Source organism: Aristolochia californica, unplaced genomic scaffold, assembly GCF_029961685.1.
Source record: "Aristolochia californica isolate CCGP_79_NKW_82.1479 unplaced genomic scaffold, dmAriCali1.0.hap1 SCAF_13, whole genome shotgun sequence".
NCBI lineage: Eukaryota > Viridiplantae > Streptophyta > Magnoliopsida > Piperales > Aristolochiaceae > Aristolochia > Aristolochia californica.
The window spans coordinates 2407868-2429708 of NW_027181804.1; the positions used below are offsets into that span (position 1 = coordinate 2407868).

Here is a 21841-nt window from a genome sequence, read left to right on the forward strand (position 1 = left end):
ATTTATAAATATTTAAAATTTTTAAATATTATTATTTCGTAAATAAGGTGATAAAAATATACAAATAAATTATATTTTTAAACTCTAAAATAGTTTTTTTGTATATTTTTTTAAACTTTTAAATATTTTAAATCGATAATATATGGGTAAGACTTAAGAGTAAGATTTTTTAAATTTATAAATATTTTAAATTCATAATAAATGGGTAAGAGTTAGATTTTTCTATTTATAAATATTTAAAATTTGTAAATATTATTATTTCGTAAATAAGGTGATAAAAATATACAAATAAATTGTATTTTTAAACTCTAAAATAATGTTTTTGTATTTTTTTTAATTTATAAATATTTTAAATCTAATTAATTTACTTATTTTATTTTATTTTTTAAAATATGAAGAAATAAAAAGTGTAACGATAATTTTTTTTAATTAATAAGTATTTTAATTGTTATTAAATGGTGTTAAATAAGTAAGAGTTAATTTTTTAATTGTTTATTAATTTTTTAAAAATAATTTTTTATTTTAGATATAATGTAATAAAAAGTGTATTTGATTTTTTAATTTTTTTTAAATTTATTAAAAAATTTATCATGTAATGATGTGGCAGATGATGTGTCAATAATAATGACGTGGCAGTCTATGTGTTCATCTACAGCATCGCTCCGATGATGGAACGACACGTAAGCAGTCAAAGCTTACGTGTCACCTTTGACTGTCCACATATACAGTGGACCGATCAAAGTTCGGTAGTTTGTAAATATTTTGTGATCTTCGTTATTATTATAAATAAGTTATTTTTAATCGGTATTTTGGTAAAATTCCCTTTATAATATCCAAATACTTAATCAAGTTGTTACTTTTTTAATATCTAAATTCTTACTCTTAAACTTGAAATCAACTATAATATTAAAATTATTATTTTATATAAACAAAAAATATATTTTTAATATAAAATTACTCTAATATATTTAATTTTTATAAGATAGTTTTATTTAACTATTCTGTTTATAAACTAAAAAAGAGGATATTTTTATATAAAATACTCTGGTAGATTTAATTTTTATGAGATAATTCTATTTAAATATTCTATTAATAAACTAAGATAAATTTCAACTTGTTTAAATTAATAAATAATTAAAAATAAATTAAGAGTTTTAAATTTAATTAAGTATATAAAATAAACTACTTAAACAAATGTTTAATTTTATTTGATCCAAATATTAGAGTGAGATGGCAAAATGAACAAAAAAAAGAGTAAGAGAACAAGTAAGTGGGCAAGTAAAAGTGAATTCACTAGCATTAAAGAGTGACTTCACTTTCACTCATTTTTCTTAAGGAAGATACAAGTTTTGGGTTATTTTCAGTAGTGAAAGTACTCTTTTAACTTTCACTTTCAGACTGTACTAACAGGGCCTAAGGATTCTTTGGGCTGAGAGGTAAGAAACTCCCAAGTTCTCTCGACTTTTCTTTACTGCATGCTGAAGTCACAGGTTCCAGTATCATGCTGGTTAATACCAAACAATGAAGCATGGTTGGTCTCAAAGGTGTAGTAGATAAGGTGTTAATGGTGGGACAAGGTCACTAGGTAACAAATGGAATCCAATCTCAAAACCTTTTGGTTGGAATGAAAAACTCGTGTACGAGTTACTATGATCCACTAGTCAATTCTCTTTAAGCTTTGCCATCCACCAATAAGGTTTCTACACTTTCTTTATCATACCCAAACATGGCTAAAGCCCCAAAACAGATTTGTCTGTCTAAAAACACAACAATATATATATCCACTGGTTAATTTGTGAGTCAAGTAATCAAAAAAGAAACTGCCACAAGAGAAGGCAAAGGTGTTTACCACTTCGCCAACCTGGGCAACCATGATACAACTTCAGTTCAGTCTCTAACCCCTTCGATTCACCACTACTACAAGCTCCTTGACCCAATTGTTTTTCCTGTAAATGTCCTTCCACTGTCTGTACACTTAAATTAGAGGGCATTTCCACAACCTGACTGAAAATAAGCAGGTCATGCCCGTACCCATATCAAGTCTTAACAATATTATATGCCTTCAAGGAGAGCCCCATCCCATTATGGTGACATAGCCTCACTTGATATAACCATTTGGGTATCTGTCTCCTCCAAAGTAGATTTTCCGGAGTACTCTTCAGGGGAACCACCTGAGCAATTAAGGTGGGTTTCAATCAATACAAGACTGCAGCATAGAGCTACCTCTGGATATATAAATCACCATCCACACCATGCTGAAATGATATATTTTGATAAACCAACTTACCAAATATAGAGTCGATCGATGGACGTTTAGGTGAGGAGCTCCTCTTCATTTCTAAAGGAAAACAGAAATTCATCATTAACAAGGCATCATACACATCTTTTTACCAAAAATATTTTCATTATATAAAAAAAACTGGGCCCACAGTGATGACACTAATCACCACCAAAGGTAAATTATCTCAAATTTATTTTCCTGACTTTGTTCATCAGTTTTATTTTTTTGCACAGTATGGTAGTAGCAAACCCTTTCTATCCTAATAGCAATAAAACCTTGCAAACTGCACAAAGAACCAATAAAACGAAGAAGAAGGTAGATAATGTACAAAATATTAATTTTATAAAAGGTAAAATCCGCAGAACAAAGATAAATAATTTAACATGTCCATACCGTAAGATTGATGTAGTCCTTTGAGAGCATCAAAATTCTTGTAAGTATAGCCAACAAAACTTAAATCCTTGGGAGTTAACAACATCTACATAGAAATTTTAAACAAAAACCAATCAGATGTTTTCTGATTCCAACAAAAAACAAAGCAGGAGAAATCAAATTGCCCATTTAGAATGTAAAACTTTTCAGGAGAAAAACAATATCTTATGCACCTTCAGAAAAAAAAAAGAAAAAAGGGAAAACGATATCCTTCCTGCCAGGGAATTGTTAGATCAGCTCCACAAATGAAGTACACAAAAGCTGAAAGATATAACTAGGCCTCTGAACCTCAACTGCCCAAATATGAGAACAAACCACGAGGAAGCATTTACGTATGCAAGAAAATGACAATCAAAATCTGGGCTATGACCAATGCTGTGGCCAAATCCCTTTTAAATAGGAAGGGCAGCTTAGCATACTAGCACATCGAATTTAAAAAATATATAATTATGCACATTTAAGTACAAAAATGAAAAATGTGTAGTTGAAAATATGTGAGATTAGATATTCAATGCCTCAATAGACTAATCGAATTTAATCCAAACTACAGAAGTCATGACCATAATGAATAAGGAACATGGTTTTCCAACTTGGACTCGGGAACCAACTCAATCACCTGGAAATCCAAATCGGACTGGTACGAGTCATGTCAGGTCAGCCGAGTGCAAGACAAGCACTCAGGCAGATTCAGGAGGGAATCACTCAAAACAAAAAGGGCAATTCCACCTTCTCCCTCCCCCCAGGCAAGCAATTCACCGAGTCAGAGAACCATGAGAAGGAAAAGAGGTTTATTCACGACTTTTTTTGTGAAGAAGTGAATGAAACTTTCGACATAAGCATATTATTCCAGGTAAGGCTCAAGTGTAGCACATATGAACCAACCAGAAGTCAAATATATAAACTCAGGGACTTAACTAAAATATGTGGTCTCAATGTTTGACCCACATAGAGCAAAATTCAAATGTTCCAACAAGTCATTAAACGTATCCAAACTGAATAACAGTAAGTTTAAAAAAGTTACAGAATGTAGAAGTCTTAAACATATTTTAGTTGGAATTCCCAGAGCAGCTTAACCGCTTTCTCGCCCTCACTGAACAAGTATAAAATTTGACATTGAAAATTTTCAGGAAAAACACAACGCATCAAAATTAAGTAATTTGACTTGTTACCTTCCTTGTAGGTCCTGAACCTGTTCTTGCAGGTGCTGGAGGATCCACCTACACATTTGCAAACACATGCACAAGTAAACAGCAGGCAGTAAGGCATTCATTACAGAAAATTCGTCTTTTGTTCAGAGTACTTAGTTGAATCTTGAAATAAAGGATCCAAAATAGGAACCCTATAATTCTATTGAGTTGGAAATTCTATTATATGGATATATGTATGGTGAGTGAGATCTAATTTGAACCCTAAGAATACTGGGGTTACACAAGATGGACTTGCAAATTTTGACTCAGTAGTTTCCAGAATGGATGAACACTCAAACAATGAATTCAACTTTCAAAATGCATGCTGGGTACAGGCAAACAAAAGATCTATGAAAAAAATAAGATCACCCATACATCATCAAACTTCAAAAAGTTTTGTGTATCTAACTCCCCATTAACTTCTGGCTTAAATGCTGCCTCGATTTCATACAGATTGTCCCACACGACATCTTTGAACCAAGGGTGAGCCTGATTGAAACACATCATTTAAGTTTCATGAGATTCATAATGACAGCAAGGAGGGTGAAAAATAACAATAATAATATAATAATCAAAGCCATACTTTTATCTCCGCTGCCCCGCCAGTACCTAGCCTATGGTCAACATCACATAACAAGCGGCAGATAAGATCCTTTGCCTCAGGTGTCAACCGTGACTCTTCTGGAAACTTCAGGTGAGTTTTCCAATGAACAATCTGGCCAGCATAAATTGAGTTAGAAAGTAGATATTAACAAATTTTTAAGAAAAAGTACAAAATGAGCCATAAAAATAAATTAGGCTATAATATTGAAGCATCAAGGAACATATCAGTTAAATAGGACTGCATCGTTTAAGAGAAAAAATCCAGATAGATATTTGGTGAGGATAAGAATACACATCACATAAAAGAACAATCACTCAGCAAATTTAGTGCATGTCATTGATATTGCAAATTACGAAACATTTTTTTTTGTTGCAAATTATGAAACAATTAAAGATAACAATCACAAACCCTATCAAATTATTAACGAAGGATTGAGTCCTTGGCCCAATGGCCACATGGCAGTGGGTTCTACTGTGAGGCTCGGGTTCAAGCCACACCAGGGTATGGGATTCATCATTTGAAATAATAATATCGATAATAACATTAATGATACTTGCAATACTAGAACCGCTGCAGACAATTTTATTTTATGTCTTTGAATGAACAAGGTACAAAAAATTTGAGACGCAAGAAAAAGGTTTCTGGAGATCACAAAGAGAATTCTTTTTCTCGTCATATAAAAATAAATTTTCTGAACAAATAAAATAATAAACACATTATTTGAGAAAAAAAATGAAAAAACAGGTCCAGCAAACACAAAACTCAAAACTCAGTTTGTTGAGGATGCTGACCTTTCTACATGTAGTTATTGGGTCATCAGAATAAAATGGCGGGTAACCTACAAGCATTTCATACATTATGGCTCCAAGGGACCACCTGCAAGTATTGCCAGATGTCATAAAAAACATAACAAGAATGCCATAGTTTAACATACACGACAAGGTGTGAAAAACATTTTGTTGAATTGTTCCTGGACTCATATTCCTAGGTCTGCTAATTTTGTTGTTGATTCCCTAGCCAAGCAAGGAGCCTCTCTACAATCGTTCATTGTATCTAGCATGCTCCATTGCTGACCTAGGGTTTTGTTTGTGTTTTGTTCTTGGCTTGCCTTGAATAAAATTTACTTTTTCTCAAAAAAAGCATTTTATGCCCCAAAAATTAACAGTAGAAACAGCCCCTGTTGAACTGCTACAAGACAAGACAATCAAATGGCATGAAAATAAATATCACATGTCCATCTCTCATGTGTAAGAAAAATAAATGGAGCAAATCATCAACCATCTTTACAAGAAAAACATATGTCGAACTAATTCTAAAGCATCTTTTGCTTCCAGTCATTGTCTATTTGTTTTTCAGTTTGGGTTGCTTTATCAAGTAAATTTGGGTTTTCAATGCATTTTCATGACTTTATGGTGTAATTTTTTAACAAGACCTTTGTCCTCCCAGGTCAGGGTTTTATGGCAAGTCACCACTGCAGCAACTATTTGGGCTATTTGGAAGGAAAGGAATAATCAGACATTCAATAACAGGCAGTGTCATTTAGGAGGGGTGATTGAGAGAATTGTCTATTACATACAATTTTGAGTTAGAAAATTTTCTGGTCTTCAGTGTTTTACAAGTTTTGTTCAAAATGCATTGGCAAGATATAGCTACTTCTAACTCTCGCACTGCCATTGTTCCTCAGTTTTGCCCTCTGAGGGGTTACATGAAGTTCAATTTTAATGGGAGTTCAAGAGGTAATCCGGCCCCATTGGGAGCAGGTGTATTGTTAAATGTCACTCTGGTGTTGTACTCTGTGTTATTGCATTGCTGTGATTCGATTGAGGCTGAACTTCAAGCCCTTCTATGTGGTGAGATGGTCTTTCCTCAGAAGTTTTCAGTTCCCTTAGTTATTGAAGGTGATTCATCTGTGACTATTTCATGGTACTTGGAGGTTCCTTCATATTCATGACAAGTTTATGGAGTAATGTCTGCATCGTGACATTCAGTGGGTTCATAAAGTGTATAGTGCAAATTTGATGGCCGATTAGTTAGCAAGACATGGAGAAGATCTTTTTGGTCTTTCAGTTGCAGATTCCTTTCCTTTCGATGTTTATTAGCTTTTTTTTTTCTTTATAGATTTGTATATTAGCTGCCTTGCCCACTTCCTTGTTGTACATTCTTTCTCTATTTAATGAATTTCTCATTTTTCAGAAAAACATAAACTTAAGTACCTTAAGTCAGTAAATAATAATCAACATCTAAACACTGATGTGTTAATAAGTGAAGACATGTACTTAGAGCATTAAGACGGCTACTAGAAGTGAGGAAACCACACCTTTACCACCTATTTTTAGTAACCTCACTTCCTTCAGAGAAGCCATAATTTTGTGAAGGCTGCCCTCAAAGCAAACCAGCACTGTTTGCATACATTAGTATGTCCTCTTAAAAAGAATTTTTTGGTACAAGAACAACCAATACGCAATATTTGCAGACAAAGAATGAAGGCAAGAATCAAATCATAACACTAGCAGATATTCTTAACAAAGTTTACAAAGTATAAAGAATAAACTAGCAGGGAATGCTTCTCAATCAGGAACAAGACATTCTAACAGTAGTAAGAGAAATTATATCAAAGAAGTGCATGCCTTACAGAGCTCCTTAACCTAACCACACATCATTTAAAAAAAAAAAAAAAAACTAACCACACACCATTAGCTGTTCAAGGTTCTACATATACATTTAATGTCTGTTGGACCATCAAAAGACGTTTAATGAGTTCCATGTCAGAGAAAGGTCCATCGTTTCAAAACTTTTGTAGAGTGGTAGGTTTAGGGTTGGAAAAGGGGAAGGAAGTCAACCATGGGGTATTGTACTTTAGGAGGAGGTAATTTTGTCAGTTGGAAAGGTAAGAAGCAAAATAAGGTAGCTTGATATGGTATATAGCCTGAATACAGGATTAAGGCACACACAGCAAGTAAATTTTTGTGGGCGAAATTGATGCTTGAAGAGTTCAGCTTGAAATTAAAGATCCTATGGTTATGAAGACTGAAATTTATTGCAAGTAATCTGGTGTTCCACAAAAGATCAAAACACATTGGGGTCTGCCATTTTGTTCTAGATGTTCTAATGGGTGAAACATTGTAACCCGTTATGAAAGTTTTAGATCAACTTGGAGATATCTTCATAAATGCTCTTGGAAAACATGAGTTTATTAACATTTGTAACAAGTTGGAGCTTTTTGACATTTACACTCTAACTTGAAGGGAAGAGTTATAAAATATGGTGTTACGGGTATTTTTGTTATTTTACACAATGCAATATGTCCTTCATAGGTCTAAAAGTACCTGGTTTAGTCATAGTTAAGTCGGAAGCTAGAGAGTTATTATGTTAGAAGAGGTATTACGTGAAGTCAAGTGTAAAACTTCCAATCTTAGAGTCCTCATGTCAAGGGGGTGGAAGTATCAAGCTATAAATCAGTAAACAGTTTACCAGTTAGACAAAAAGGGAGTTTCCCAACAGTGCATTGTGGTTGGCAGCATACTTCCACTGTAGCCTCTGGGGCATTCCCTATCTACCCTGAATGTGCTCTAGTTATGTACTCTTAGCTACGGATCCTAGCTTCTTAAAGCAATGGAAGTATTACACCTATCTCAGCAAAAAAAATTCATTGTCTGTGAGCAGGTGTCATGTGCCTCATGATACCAATTCAGCAGCTTATTTCTTGGTCAACTAAGGAAAGAAGTATCCCTTCAATCTTTCAATTTTCTTTTGGAGGAACACTGAAACTCTTTCAATATGGTTCTTTATTGCAATTTTTTCCCCCAAGGCAGCCCCTTTGTGCTTTGACTTCAAGACCCATGTAGAGCCTCTAAACATATACTCTTATCCTTTCTTTCACACATCATCACATTGTGACAAACAATAAATAAATCAATTAACTAATTAACAATTAGTTCAAACCATAAAAATAAATATACCAGTCACATTCCACACCATATCCTTTCTTTAATAAGACTTCTGGAGCAATATAGTCCGGTGTGCCAACTGTAGAAAATGCCTGGAAAATGAGAACTGATAGTTTGTTATATGCCAAGAGAACTTTTTTATGATAAAAAAACGAAACATGTGATAAGTGAATTTATAACCTTCAATGGATAAAGAAATATCCAAGCTCCAAGGATGGGAGCTATAATGGAAGCTTCAAAACCATGAACTAACAGAAAGTTGGTTATGGTTTCCAAGGCAACAGTTTATTTTGACAACCAGAACAAAAGTGCTAAAAACAACCTCACCAGTTCCTCTCTTCACCTATTTATGATTGTGTGCATGCACATAATGAAGTTCATATTTACAACTTCTAGCACATATAAAAAAGAGAGAAGGAGGGAGAGAGAGTGAGAGAGAATGGAACAGAAAAGGACACACTGACAGACGGTTGGGCTGTCTTTGGAGAATTTGTGGCCTTCCTAAGACCTAGCAGCAATATTTTTTTCTGCATGTTAGTCACCCCTCCCGGTATGAATCTAGTCCTACAAGAGGGATGGACTCAACTGAAGCTTTTAAAGTAAGGTTTGTATTCGTATGATAAAGCTACTCAAGAGGGATCTGCAGCTGGAAGTTCATAGAGCTGATAGGTTCCCTTGCCACCTAGACCTATGCAGGGCCAGAATGTGCAATGCTTCATATTCCAAGGTATGTAACAAGCTGCCGGGAACTTTTGGACTACATAAAAGATGACTGTCATGAGCTTGTAGATGACACTTCCTCCCTTGTAATTTTGATCATGTAGCTCATTGTTATTATAATGCCTTCCTCTTGTCAACCTCATCTAGTTTGCATGCTCTTTTGAGAGTCATTTTCTACTTCACTTTTTAACAAGCTTCATCATTTATTTAGGAAGAGGAAAAGAAAAGCATTTCAGTAATAAATGCAATACTGCCTCCCTTTGAGTAGGTAACAAGATCTTCAAACCAGGACCACAACTTTGGAACAACAGAATTTTACCTTTGAGATATGACCTTCTGAAGGCTCAAAAAGTGACAATAAAAAATTTTAAAAATTTAAAAACATAATGGCATGGGAAAACTTTATATTTGATAAATTAGGTGCCCTTATGAAAAAGAGAGATTAGTAATTTTGCATGTTAATGTGAAAAGTAGAAAGTTTCTCCACTTGTGAGACTCATATAACACATGAGAATTGATTTACTTATGGCCTTCAAAATGTATTGTTAATTATAATGTGAAGGGTAGTTTGGTCATTTTACTGAGTCTGTATTTCAGAGAGAGTATCATTAGATTCAGTATGTGTACATTGGTCTAGGGTCCAAGTTTCACAGTGTTTGGACATGTAATTATGGAAATATAAGGAGAATTCATGTATGAGGGGTAGGGAGGTCTTTTCCCTATTCACTTAAGTGAATAAAAGACAGATGGGCTGAAGTTTTTCCCCATCGAGAGCAGCTCTCACTCTTCTCAAACCTTTCTCCTCATTCCATATATCTTCTCCTCTCTCTCATACCTCCTTTCTTCATTACTTTACATGTATGAAAGAGAAAAACTGCATAAAGCTTTTTGTTCTATTAAGGATATAGCACAACTATGGTATCTAGTGTAGTTAATATAGTTTCAACATGAAATAAAAGTGGAGTCCAAGTCAGCCCCCAAATAAAGATTTTTTTTTTTTAATGGAGGACAAGTGCTTTTTTTTTATTTTCTCAATATTGTATATAAACAAGCTTTCTTATTTTCACTATTTTTTTTCTTGAGACACCTAAATACAGCATGTGGCTACTGAGACAAGGAGTTAAACCTACAAGGGAGGTCAGTAGTCTTTTCTGTTAAATGAAAACTAAAGAACCATTGAAAAACAAATTAGCAATAACAAAGAAGGGTATTCTCAAAAAATAAGAAAAGGATACAGAAGGAAAAGAGAGTAAAGAAGCAGAATAGCTCATATGACACTAAAGATGAATTAATACCAGTTTCCTTCTGTTCATTTGCCAGTGTTGAAGTTGTTCTTGGTTGCTTTTCCACCTACTACCATTTTCTGGGAAGCATCCGTCCACATCCATTGATTCCCTGAGGTCGTCTTCACTCATTGGTTCATCCTCCTTGAGAACAGAGAGGGTTCTACAATCAAGAGGCTTGCAGAGACCAAAATCCGAGAGCTTCATGTGACCGTTTTTGTCCAATAGAAGGTTGTCAGGTTTAATATCTCTACAAAGACATGGTCATATGCAACTGTAAGAAAGGCAGTTTTCTTCTCGTAAACCAAAATGTGAGCACATGTCCTTCATATGATTGATCCACTTAGAGCAGTTAGATAGTACTTCCCTGGGATCAGTATAGAACTATTCTAGAAATCAAAATCACTTCTTCTTTTTTCATTAAAAAAAATGACATTTTTTAAATGAAAAAAGCGGTACATGTTCAGCATATTGCTCATTAAAAGTGGCCAACTTAGATGGATAATAAAGATCATAGTCCAATCCCAGAACAAAACCATCCACCGACCAATTAAAGTTGGACCAAACAATTACCTGTGAATGTAGTTATGCTTGTGGATTGATTCTATGGCCAAGACACTTTGGGCAATGTAAAATCTAGCCACGTTCTCAGTCAAGGTGTCTTCTCTTATCAGAAGAGTCATCATATCACCCCCGGGGAGATATTCCATTATCAAATACAAGTAATCCACATCTTGAAATGAGTAGTACAATTTCACAATGCAGTGACTAGCAACTTCCGCTAGCAGATTCCTTTCAGCTCTAACATGTTCAACCTATTGTGAAAAGTCTATTTGTAAGTAAATCTATGAAAAGTACAAACAGATAAATGCAAAGAAGTAATCTGTACATTCTTTCACAAACCAAAAAGTATCAAGTGAAAAGAATAGGTTAAGAGATTAATTATGTTTCAGAAACATGGGAATCAAATATCCCTAATGTAAATAATGAAAAACAAGGGATCTGTTACTCTAGCCAACATTGGAGAGTATCACTCGCGTTTTTGGGGGAGAATAATGAGAGAGAGAGAGAGAGAGAGAGAGAGAGAGAGAGAGAGAGAGAGAACCTTAAAGCTCAAAGAAAAAAAAATGTTTGTGTCTTTTTCAGTAAATATTGCATAAAATATTATTTGGAACCTCCCAACAATCTCTCATTGTTTGGGAAGGCTTCCCTCCCTTGTAATCTGCTTGTTTGAGCTATTGTTTTAATAAAATTCAGTACCATTTCAAAAAAAAAAAAAAAATATTGCATCAAATAAGACTCATGCATAAATAAGACAAATGTACTTTAATAAATTCCTTATATTGTAAAAGGTATACATGTCTTCTTATATACTTTATTTCAGACTTTTTAAAAAGAAAAAACATGAGATAGTTAATTCTGTGAACCCTTTGGGTGTCCAACCCTCTAAATTTTTATCTTTCAAGTTATAAGATTCTAATCTAATTTTCATGTATCCAAGCATCTCTAAACAATATGTTACTTTTTTGCTTATATATCAATGGCTAAAAGAGGAAATAGTGTTGTAAACAGTTCTTCCGAAAAATAGGTAATATGCAAAATATAGGAAATGACCAAAATATCCCTGAACTTATATTTTAATAGTTTCATTTCTCCTCCCCCCCCCCCCCCTTCTCTTCTTCTAGGGCACACTAAAAAAATTGGTTGGTCCAACTTTTTTTTTTTTTTTTTGAGAAAGGAGGGATTTTGTTCCAACAAAACGAACCAAATTACATTATATGACATGGGGGATTCCCTTGCAATTAGGGGTGGCATTGAACCAACATGGAAAAAGTCCCATAACAAAAGAATCAACATGATAGAGTCTTAAAAGAGTCTCATGGGAGGAAGTACCACAAAAAGAGTGTTTCAATTATGAAGTCTTTCACTTCTATAAGTTTTTTTATTTTAGTTGTTTACTTTCGTTTTTTTTTTTTAAATAGTTGTTTACTTTCGTTGTAACTAAGAATTTTATTTTGGGTGTAACTGGAACATAGATAATTTAATTATACTCTAATTATAGGTGTTTCATCTATAATATGTGGAGACCTAATGTACTCAACATACACCATTAATGAATTATTTTCCTCTGCTAAAATTTCAATATGGTATCAAAGCAAGTTTTGTGATTTGACTTTGTCAACATCAAGAAGCTACGTCAATTTAAAGAACAAAATAAGAATAGTAAATCCTCTTTTGCGTGCATTCTTTAGTCTCCCCTTTCTATTGTGGGGGCTCTCTGTTTTTTCACTCGTGCATAATAAAATTTCATTCACTTTTCAAAAAAAAAACTTATTTTTTGAAAATATGAATAATAAAAATCCCCTTTTGATGTAGAGAAAATCGTCTATCTAAATGAAGAGAGGAAAAAAAAGCATAGTATCAAGCCACTCGAAACAGATGAAAACAAAGATAACTTGTATACTAAAGAGGAGGTGGAAGCAAAAGATGTTACCTGGCCCCGGCTAACCATTTCCATTTTTTTTAATTTTTTCATAGCATAGATATTGCCAGAGGACTTATCACGACAAAGCCTAACCTGTGTAGAAAACAAACAATAAGCAGCTTAGAAAGACTGCTAACAAGAGCCTCAAAAAAAAAAAAAAAAACAGAGAAGCAAGTGAATAAAGGCATCAAAACAATGATAGGAAGGATATATGATCAACATTTTGTCAAGGCTAAACTGAGATGATACTGTCCTGAACAAAGATAGATGCTCTATAGCTGTCCATTAGCCACATCACATATACTAGAATATTGAAACTCTGAGAAAAAGTCCTTTTTTCCTTTTTCACAAACAAACATAAATTTAGATGTGCTAATCTTTTTCAGTGACACCATAAGCCATCTCAGAGAGATGGCAGTGGATTCCTTCCGAAAAGGCTTAAGGAGAAACAACCCCGTCAAGGGATGGGGCAGGAAGGAAATAGGAAAACCCCAGGTCACTAATAAGTTAATGTAGTGGTCTAAAGGTTTTCAAAAAAACAAAAAAGGTAAAACATGGTAGCAGAGGGCACGTTTACATGTCAAAGGCCTCAGTAAAACAGATTTTCATGTCAGAAGCCAAGAGCTGTACAGGAAAATCATGTCACATCAAAGAGCCGGTACAGACCAGAAAATCACTTCTTAAGAGCTTCTCCCAACACTGTCATCTCTCACCCTCTCACACACACACACACATGCACTTGACAAAAAAAAACAATGAACTGTAATCTGACCTCTCCAAAAGCTCCTCTTCCAATAATAGTCAATAGTTCAAAATCATCAACACAAATCTTGTGCCTTTTAAGTCTTATAAACTCAGTTTCCTTCCGCTCCAGATCCTTGATGAGATTCATCTGCTCCTCTTGAGACACATCTGAAGAAGCTAGTTGTCTCTCAAGAATCCAACGCCTACAAGAAATATGAAATGGTTCAAGAATGTTAAACAGAGAAAGAGTGAAGGTAGGAACCAGGATTGTCTAATTAATCATGTACCAAATATCTTTTTTTAATTATTTTGAAAGATGGGAATCTTGATTAAGCAAAGCCTGTGTATGTGCACTGGACAAGGCTCCAACAAGCATAAGCCGTATAATATTGACCTTTAAGTTCTAAAAAATTCGGTTATATTTAAGTCCACAAACTTTGCAGAGGACTTCTTGCTAGAACAGAAGAAACTTTACATATAAGGAAACTTAGACGCTACAATATTAAAAAGATAAAGAAGATAAATGAAAAGGACAAAAACTGCAGGAGGGTAAAAGCCATAATAGGAAATTCCACAAGTCAAGAAGAAAGAATCTCTAATGAATCCTTCCCTAACAGGCGATCTCACTTCATTATGCAAATACCAAGGCATTCAGCAGATCTCCTTAAAAGAAGAATAAAGTGATAAATATATTCTGATTCTTTGTCATATGCATGAAAATTTATTCAAAATAACTTTTTTTTTTGAAATAGTTATTCGAAAGAACTTTTTTTTTTGAAATAGTTATTCGAAAGAACTTTTTTTTTTAAATAGTTATTCGAAAGAACTTTAAACAACAACTAATGTTAACAACTTCTCAAGATAGGTAGCTATTTTTTGTTTCACTGGTTTTAAAACACCCTTGCCCTCCTGCTATCATCCCAAGCTTCACCCACGCGCATCATTCATGGCCTCTCTCGAAACAGGAAGTTGATTGGGAAGGCAGTTATAGCTGCTGCTTCCTGATGTCTGTAGAAAGAATGAAATAACAGAACTTCTAATAGGCCCTCAAGATCATTGGAAAGGGCTACTGAATGCATTGTACAATCAATCCAACTCTGAGTCTGGTGAAAGCAAATGCCTACATACCCCTCTACCAAGCTCACATACAATCAAGAAAATGGCATCTCTCTCTAATTATAAAAATCAAAATCCCACCACGACAGCATCCCCTCCTTTGCTTGCCCCCCAACTGGATCTCTTAGATCAAACTCTTCTGAAATTTTAATTTGCAACCCTCGGTAGGAGATCCACGACCTCCATTGGCACTGTCCTGTGGCCTACTCTGGTGCTGCAGGCTCCTGTAACTCTGTGGAAGAAAAAGCTCTTCTCCAATACATCAGATCCAGTGGGAACTGAAGGTGACTCAGCCTTAGTCTTTGGCTGGCTTCAGCAAAAACCATTCTCCCACCCACCCCCCACATCCACCTAGAGAATAAGGCTGGTCTTTGATGAGATCATTTGCTCCATGTTAGATGCATCTAGTAATCATGCTCTAAGGTCTATTATCTCTGACCCCCTTGCTAAAGAGAAGGGTCTGTTGACAAAAGGTAATTGTTGAAAGCTCCATCCAAACTAATGGTTGAGGACTCTCCACTCCCTCTTCTCCCGTAAGTCTTCATCATAATTTAATGAAAAATCATAAATTTATAAAAGAAAAGGCATTCCATCATTTTTATCTATTTTCCTTATAGTTGGAATTTCTAAAGAAAGGCAAGAATTTCAAAGAGAAACTTTCTAGTAACATATATCTCAAAAATAATTAATTGTTAACTATTCAAAGATAAGCTAGTTACCGAATCTTTTTGATAGCAAAAGTCATGATCTACCTTTAAAAAGGAGATAAGCCGAATTTGTTAAAAATTAGGGAATATGTTAAAGACAACAATCGCAATAATGTTTATTAAAGAATTGTAAGGAAGTGTCCGGAATCAACTGATCTTCTCAACTTATGAAAATATCAGCGTCCCTCGATAACAGAAGCTGCAGTGATAAGGGAAACTATCATTTGTAGATTTTGAAAGGAAAACCTGAAACTGCAAATTTTACATATGTACACTAACTTGTTCGCCTATTCTGTTAAATAATTTTCCAAAAAAATAAATTGCATAAAAAGGGTAATTTTAACTTCAACCAACTATCCACTAGTTGCATAATCGAAGGAATACTCGGCACCTAGCAAATACAACGAAAACAAGAAACGAAAACTACAATGCAATTCGAAATAAAGTATACGAAGGCCAAAATAAATTAATTAATTAAAATAAGAGAATGCAGAGTAAACCAACACTTGTCACAATTCGTATGAACCAGTATGCATTGATCAAAACAATTTACCAGCTCCAATTCTTAAATTTCCATAAATATATCATATCAACATCCTCGGGACGGGAAAAACCATAACTGAAGAGAAAAATAGGAATAGCACCAACGCAGACAATCCGAAAGCAGCAGGTACACGAGAAAGAGAAGTACGAAGCCGAAACACAAAATTTCCATAAATTAGTAAACAGAAAATAGGAAAAAAGGACCAAAAAGATCACGAGAGCCTACCGTTCCTTCCTTTCCTGTATATTCTTCATTTGAGCTTTGTAATGGTTTTCAATATACTGCTTAGCAGCGGCAACCTTCTCCAAAGTCAGAGAGGACCCCAGAGTCTCCTCCGGCGCACCCCTGTCATTCGGGTCACGATCCCCCATCTCTCTTTCCTCACACCGTCTCTCCTCGTCCCCTCCACCGATTCCAAGCTCTCTCTCTCTCTCTCTCTCTCTCTGCGCTTAAAATCGATCAAAATCACCTCTTTCTCTCTCCTCCCTCCCTTACCGTTTTCTCTCTTTTGGATTTATTTACGGAGGTCGCATACACGGAAGCCGTGTGTATCGATCTATCTGTACTTGGAGGTGGTCAGAGGGAGCTGCACGAGGCTCTAAATTAGAGGAATAAAAAATTAACAGCAAAGGATCATTTATTTCTTTTATTTTATTTTTTAATTCGGTAAAAACAAAAAAAAAACTCTCCTTCTCTTTACAAAAAATAAATTAAATTACTTATAATAATTATAAACATTTATATTTAATATTTAAAAAAAAATATTTTATGGCACCTCAAGCTGAAATGTAGCGAAACCTAGCTGTTCACCAACAACCCTCACGCATTCCCTAACCGAGCAAGTGCTAGTGGGCCCCATTTCATTTTAATTTTATAAATTATTCTATTAATCTTTATTTTAGCCACTCGCGATTAATTTAATACTCGTTTAGTGATTGGTTGGTTATGAAAAGGGCCCACTATGCTATCAGGTATTTCAGAAATCGGACGGCAGAGAAAAAACCTGAATTTCTGTTATTTTAGCTTTTTCTTTATTTGCTATTGTTAAGATTTCAAGGGGTGGATTTTTTTAAGAATTACCGATTAAGCTGATGTAATGCAGCACGTGACACGGATTCTTTAAGGTTCAATGTTGAAGACAGGATTGGGCCCTATACATGTGCTTCATGTAGTCGGTTGCCACTTGCCATTAACAAGGGTAGTAGCATGGGTACACATTGGCCGCTATTTTTATGCATCAAATATAATTTTTATTTATTTAAATTTATATAAAAATTACTAACTTCTCTAAGGATATATATAAGTATATAATGTGTATATGGTTGATCCAATATGAAAAGTCATTTGGTATAAAATATACGAAATGGTATATCAGTCGTCCGATCATGATCGGACAACAAAGATAAATATTTCGCATATTTCGTACCAAATAGTTTTCCGTATTAGATAAACCCTCTATGTCAATGTTTTATATGTTATTTTACTTTAGTTTTTTTAATTTATATATAACATAAAAGAAATAGATAACTGGATGGTTAGTTTCTTGAGCATAGAAATTGGGTGAGAGTGTAATTTGAAATATTCTAATGTGAAAAAGGATTATAAAAAATAAAATATAATATTTAAAATAAAATTTTAAAGAAAATAAGTTTTTTTAAAAGCGGATATGAACTACATCGAATATCATAATTTTCACCGTAATTATTATTAGGTAGGGCAATAATTAGGTATTGGTTTAATTGCTAGAAAATTTAAGAACTGTTTGGCATCCAACCCTTTATTATTTAAATTTTATTACTCGAAACAACTTATCTATCAATATTTTTTAAAATTCATGACATTTTTTATTTAAGTGAAAATATTTTAATAATTTATTTTTTAATATTTAAGATTTTATGTTGGTTAACTTAAACCCATTTATTTTTAAGATTTTATGAGGGTTAACTTAAACCCCAATGAATAATCTAGGGCAATGAGTTCGTTTTGAGTTAACCTGTTTAACAATAGGTTTAAACTAATCCAAACCAAACTTTGATCCTGTTGGTTAAAAACCTATATAATACTTCCTAATTTATATAGGATTAAGTTCTAACAATGACAACAAATAAATAGAAATTAAAAATTATGTAACTAAATATAATTTAATAAATTTATTGAAAATGTGACTTCACGTGTATCTCACGATGTAGGCCAGGTGGATTGGATTTTTTACTGGACAAGTCAAGTCGTAAAGAGTGATTCGACTTTTCTACTTCAGTCAACCCTACCAACTCGCCCCTGGTCAACAAAGGGCTTAAACGAACTATCCTTCGATTTCTCGCGAGTCATTATGATCATTCATTATTTCTCAATAAGATATTAGTTGGGATTGTAGTTCTTATTGTATGTATTGATGATATTATTTTATCAATAAGTGATATTCAAGGAATTGACGAAGTAAAATAAAAACCGACTAAACAATTCCAAAAAAAGGATTTGGGTTCCTTGAAATACTTTTTTGGGATAAAAGGTTGCAAGAAGTAAGACTAATATTGTGGTAACACAGAGAAAGTATGTCCCTTACATGCTACAAAAGTATAGTTTACTAGGTGCAAAGTTTGTAGACACACCCATAAAAGTTAGAAATGACTTTCACGATGAGCACCATGAAGAACTCGAGGATCAAACTCTATTTATTAGGTTAGTTGGAAAAATAATCTATGCCACTCTACACCGTGATAAGCCAATTCATGAAAAGACTCACATAAGGTTCACCTTGAGGTTGATCAAAGAATGCTAATGTATTTGAAGGGATTTTTATGTAATATAAATTAATAATGTATTTTAAAAAATTAATTTTATTACTTTAATTAATTATAAATTAGAATAATTAAACAAAAAATACTTGATCAAATTGTTACTTTAATAATATTTTAATTATCACTCTTAAATCACTAATTTAATATAATAATAAAAAATAATTAATATAATAAATAATAAATATAATATTTTCTAAATAACATAGATTTTTGCCATCATGTCTAATCCGGTTCTTACAAATGTCGTCAACATTGGACCAGAACTTGAACTGAAGTCCGACGTCTGTTAACAGAATTCCTAAAAAAAAAAAAAAAAACACGTGAAACACACCTTTAATTACTATTTGGTTTTGACAAACTCGTGGTCAACCAGAATCCTTCTACGCCGAATCCATCACGTGTGGGCCCGGTCGAACGCGATAATCAGGTGAATCCAACGGCTAGCATTCCATGGATAAAATTTATGTTTAAATACCATTAGTCAAAGGTGAGAGGCACTATGACTTGCGGAGGCTGACGCCCCTACCTAATCCTCTACTAAAGTACTATTATTTAAAATTAATTAAATAATTTTAATCCTCCGCCGCGGGTACCGCTCCATTAGAAAATAATAATAATAATAAAAAAAAAAACTAAGAGCCACACGTTTGAGTAAACGCGTGGGAAAAAACCGTCTGGCCCCAACATGTGCGACAATGATGCGATGCCGGTTCTCACCTGGCCTCGGCCCAGGTTTTTTTTTAAAACGAATCTATATAGGAAAATACAGCCAAGTACAAGAACAAATATTATTTTACAAAAAATAATAAACGATTTTTTTTTATTTTTCTAATAAGATTTATTAAAAAATAAAATTACTCATCTCTTCACGTATTCAAAAAATAAATAAAGAAAAAGTGACAATCATGAATCAAACCCAAAAACTCAAAAATTAGAAAATAATTATAAACCATAATATCCTGTAAAAATGTGGGCTCGGTCTTCCTGTGGTTAATGGTGCCCCACCACTCTGACCTCACTGTACACGTGGCACTTTGTCTTTTTAAACTGCTGATATAGCAGACAGATCTCTAACTCGGGATTGAACCCGGTCCGGCCTCCTTCTGTCTAAGAGAATTCAGCTTCTCCAGCTTCAGACCCGCCCGGAACCGGGCAATGAACGTGTCGGCCTTCGAATCGACGCTCGGACTCGGGCAGAACATCGATACGTCACGCTCTTCCGCGAACTCTGTGTCCGAAATATCTCCCGCTTCCGAATGCGAAACGTCCCCGAGAAGGCTCCGAACCCGCACGAAGTCGCCCTTTAGCTTGAATCTCATATCTTTCATCTGGAACGGCGGCGGCGGCGGCGGCGCCACCGGTACCAGAGGCGACTGGCTACCGCTGCTCAGATAATCTTCTGCCATTAGGTGATCGAAATGTCCACTTCTCGCGAACTCTGGCCCGGGTGCCACGTTTCTCGGCGGCTGGGGAGGTGGCGGCGGAGCTGAGGTTTTGACTGCAAGGCTTTTCTTTGTTTTGAGCACTTTCTTTTGCGAGAACCAATTGTGAAAAACAGAAGTCGGAGGTGGTGGTGGCGGCGGCGGTGGCGGTGGTGGGGGGTACGAGCCTGCATTTGGTACCTCGTCTGATATTGAAGAAGAACTAGTAATTCTGTTCTTGTGTTTCTTCTGATTGTAGAAGGAAGCCAATACCGTGGCGATGTCTTTCGCAGCTCCACGTGTTCTTTTCTTGTCGGATTTCTTTTGATCGAATCTCGGACGAGGAGGCGGCGGCGGCGGCGGAGGGGGTTTCTTCTTGGCTTCTCTCACGTATGACTCTGACTTGGATTTGGCTACGCGAGAAAGCGCTTCGAACTTGTGAGTGCTCTTCGGTTTCGGCAGTTGAGGCGAGGACGACGGTGGCGACGCGATGCTTCCCGACTGATGACGGACGAGCTTATCATCGAAGATCGTCGGGACATCCCGATCACCGAGGAAATCCCCACCATATGATCTCCGGCGATGGTGCCTGCGATGCTTCGAACGTCTGTTGGTGCTGACCTCGCTGTCGTCCCAAGATAGTCGTCCGTTTTCCGACATCTTCACCTCCTCTTGCCTTAAATCGGGATAAGAGCTACTTTCTCTCAATCGACTTCTCTGAGGGGAAACGTCCGGCACCTGGGGAAGTGGGTCTTCGGCAGTTTTATGATCTACCGGCGGAGTAACCGTCGTCACGGCAGCGGTAGCGGTACCGAAATCGGAAGTAATACTTTCAGTCTCCGTGGGTTTGCTGTCATTGATCTCATTAAGATTACCATGCTGCCGACGACGATGGCCTGATCGCCGCCGAGGGGCCACCTCTGTATCATCATGAAACCTCCGGCGACTCTCCGTCGCCCAGTCCTCGTCCTGCCTGAGATCCGGATACGAACTGCTACTCCTCCTCAGTCGCCCACTTCCTACACTATCGTCCATCCCCTCCGTCGTCTGCATCACATTATACCCGTACCCGTAATTATACTGCTGGAACCATTTGGGAATCTCAATCACCGGACTCCGCCGCCAAGATTCCGACCGAGGTGTCGATTCTTCAGAACCTCCATTGTTATCGACAGCCGTCGGGGTGGCAGCCGCGTAAGCAACCTCTCCAGACCCACCATTGCAGCCCTGATTCCTATTTAAAAACCCAAACACAATCGCGAAAATAACCAAGAACAAATTCAAGGTATCCCAATTCTTCCTAATGTGATTGGGTTGAAAGATCCGCGCCGCAAAAGCGAAAAACGGAAGCAGATAGAAATAAGCAAAGGAAATAATCAAGACCAACAAAGCAGCAAACATCCACAATCTTAAGTCCCGCCGACGAGTCACCGGCTGCTCCCAAAAGGGCGGCGACCCCGGGGGCCTCTCTTTATCTGCCTCCATTTTGGAACTTTTTGGAAGCTGTCGTCGCCGTTAATGTCTCGCGATCTTTCTCTTTCCGAATATGCGGAATGAGATTATTATGTGGAG

At 35.5% G+C, this 21841-nt stretch overlaps 2 protein-coding genes across 2 annotated transcripts; both read right to left on the minus strand.

Moving 5' to 3' along the window:
• Nucleotides 1-1692: 1692 nt before the first annotated feature.
• LOC137947984 (uncharacterized) lies at nt 1693-16522 on the minus strand. The gene is made up of 13 exons (XM_068793865.1): nt 16276-16522; nt 13712-13886; nt 12949-13032; nt 11028-11269; nt 10467-10704; nt 8464-8543; nt 5296-5380; nt 4484-4615; nt 4276-4389; nt 3883-3930; nt 2675-2759; nt 2288-2338; nt 1693-2171 (listed from the first exon to the last, which is right to left on the minus strand). Exons 1-13 carry the CDS (start codon nt 16419-16421, stop codon nt 2083-2085), a joined length of 1569 nt encoding a protein of 522 aa, XP_068649966.1. The 5' UTR covers nt 16422-16522; the 3' UTR covers nt 1693-2082.
• A 3189-nt stretch (nt 16523-19711) lies between these two features.
• Nucleotides 19712-21836, minus strand: LOC137948468 (actin cytoskeleton-regulatory complex protein PAN1-like). Its single transcript, XM_068794553.1, has one exon. The coding sequence runs from the start codon at nt 21752-21754 to the stop codon at nt 19919-19921; it is 1836 nt and encodes a 611-aa protein (XP_068650654.1). The 5' UTR covers nt 21755-21836; the 3' UTR covers nt 19712-19918.
• Between the last annotated feature and the right edge of the window lie 5 nt (nt 21837-21841).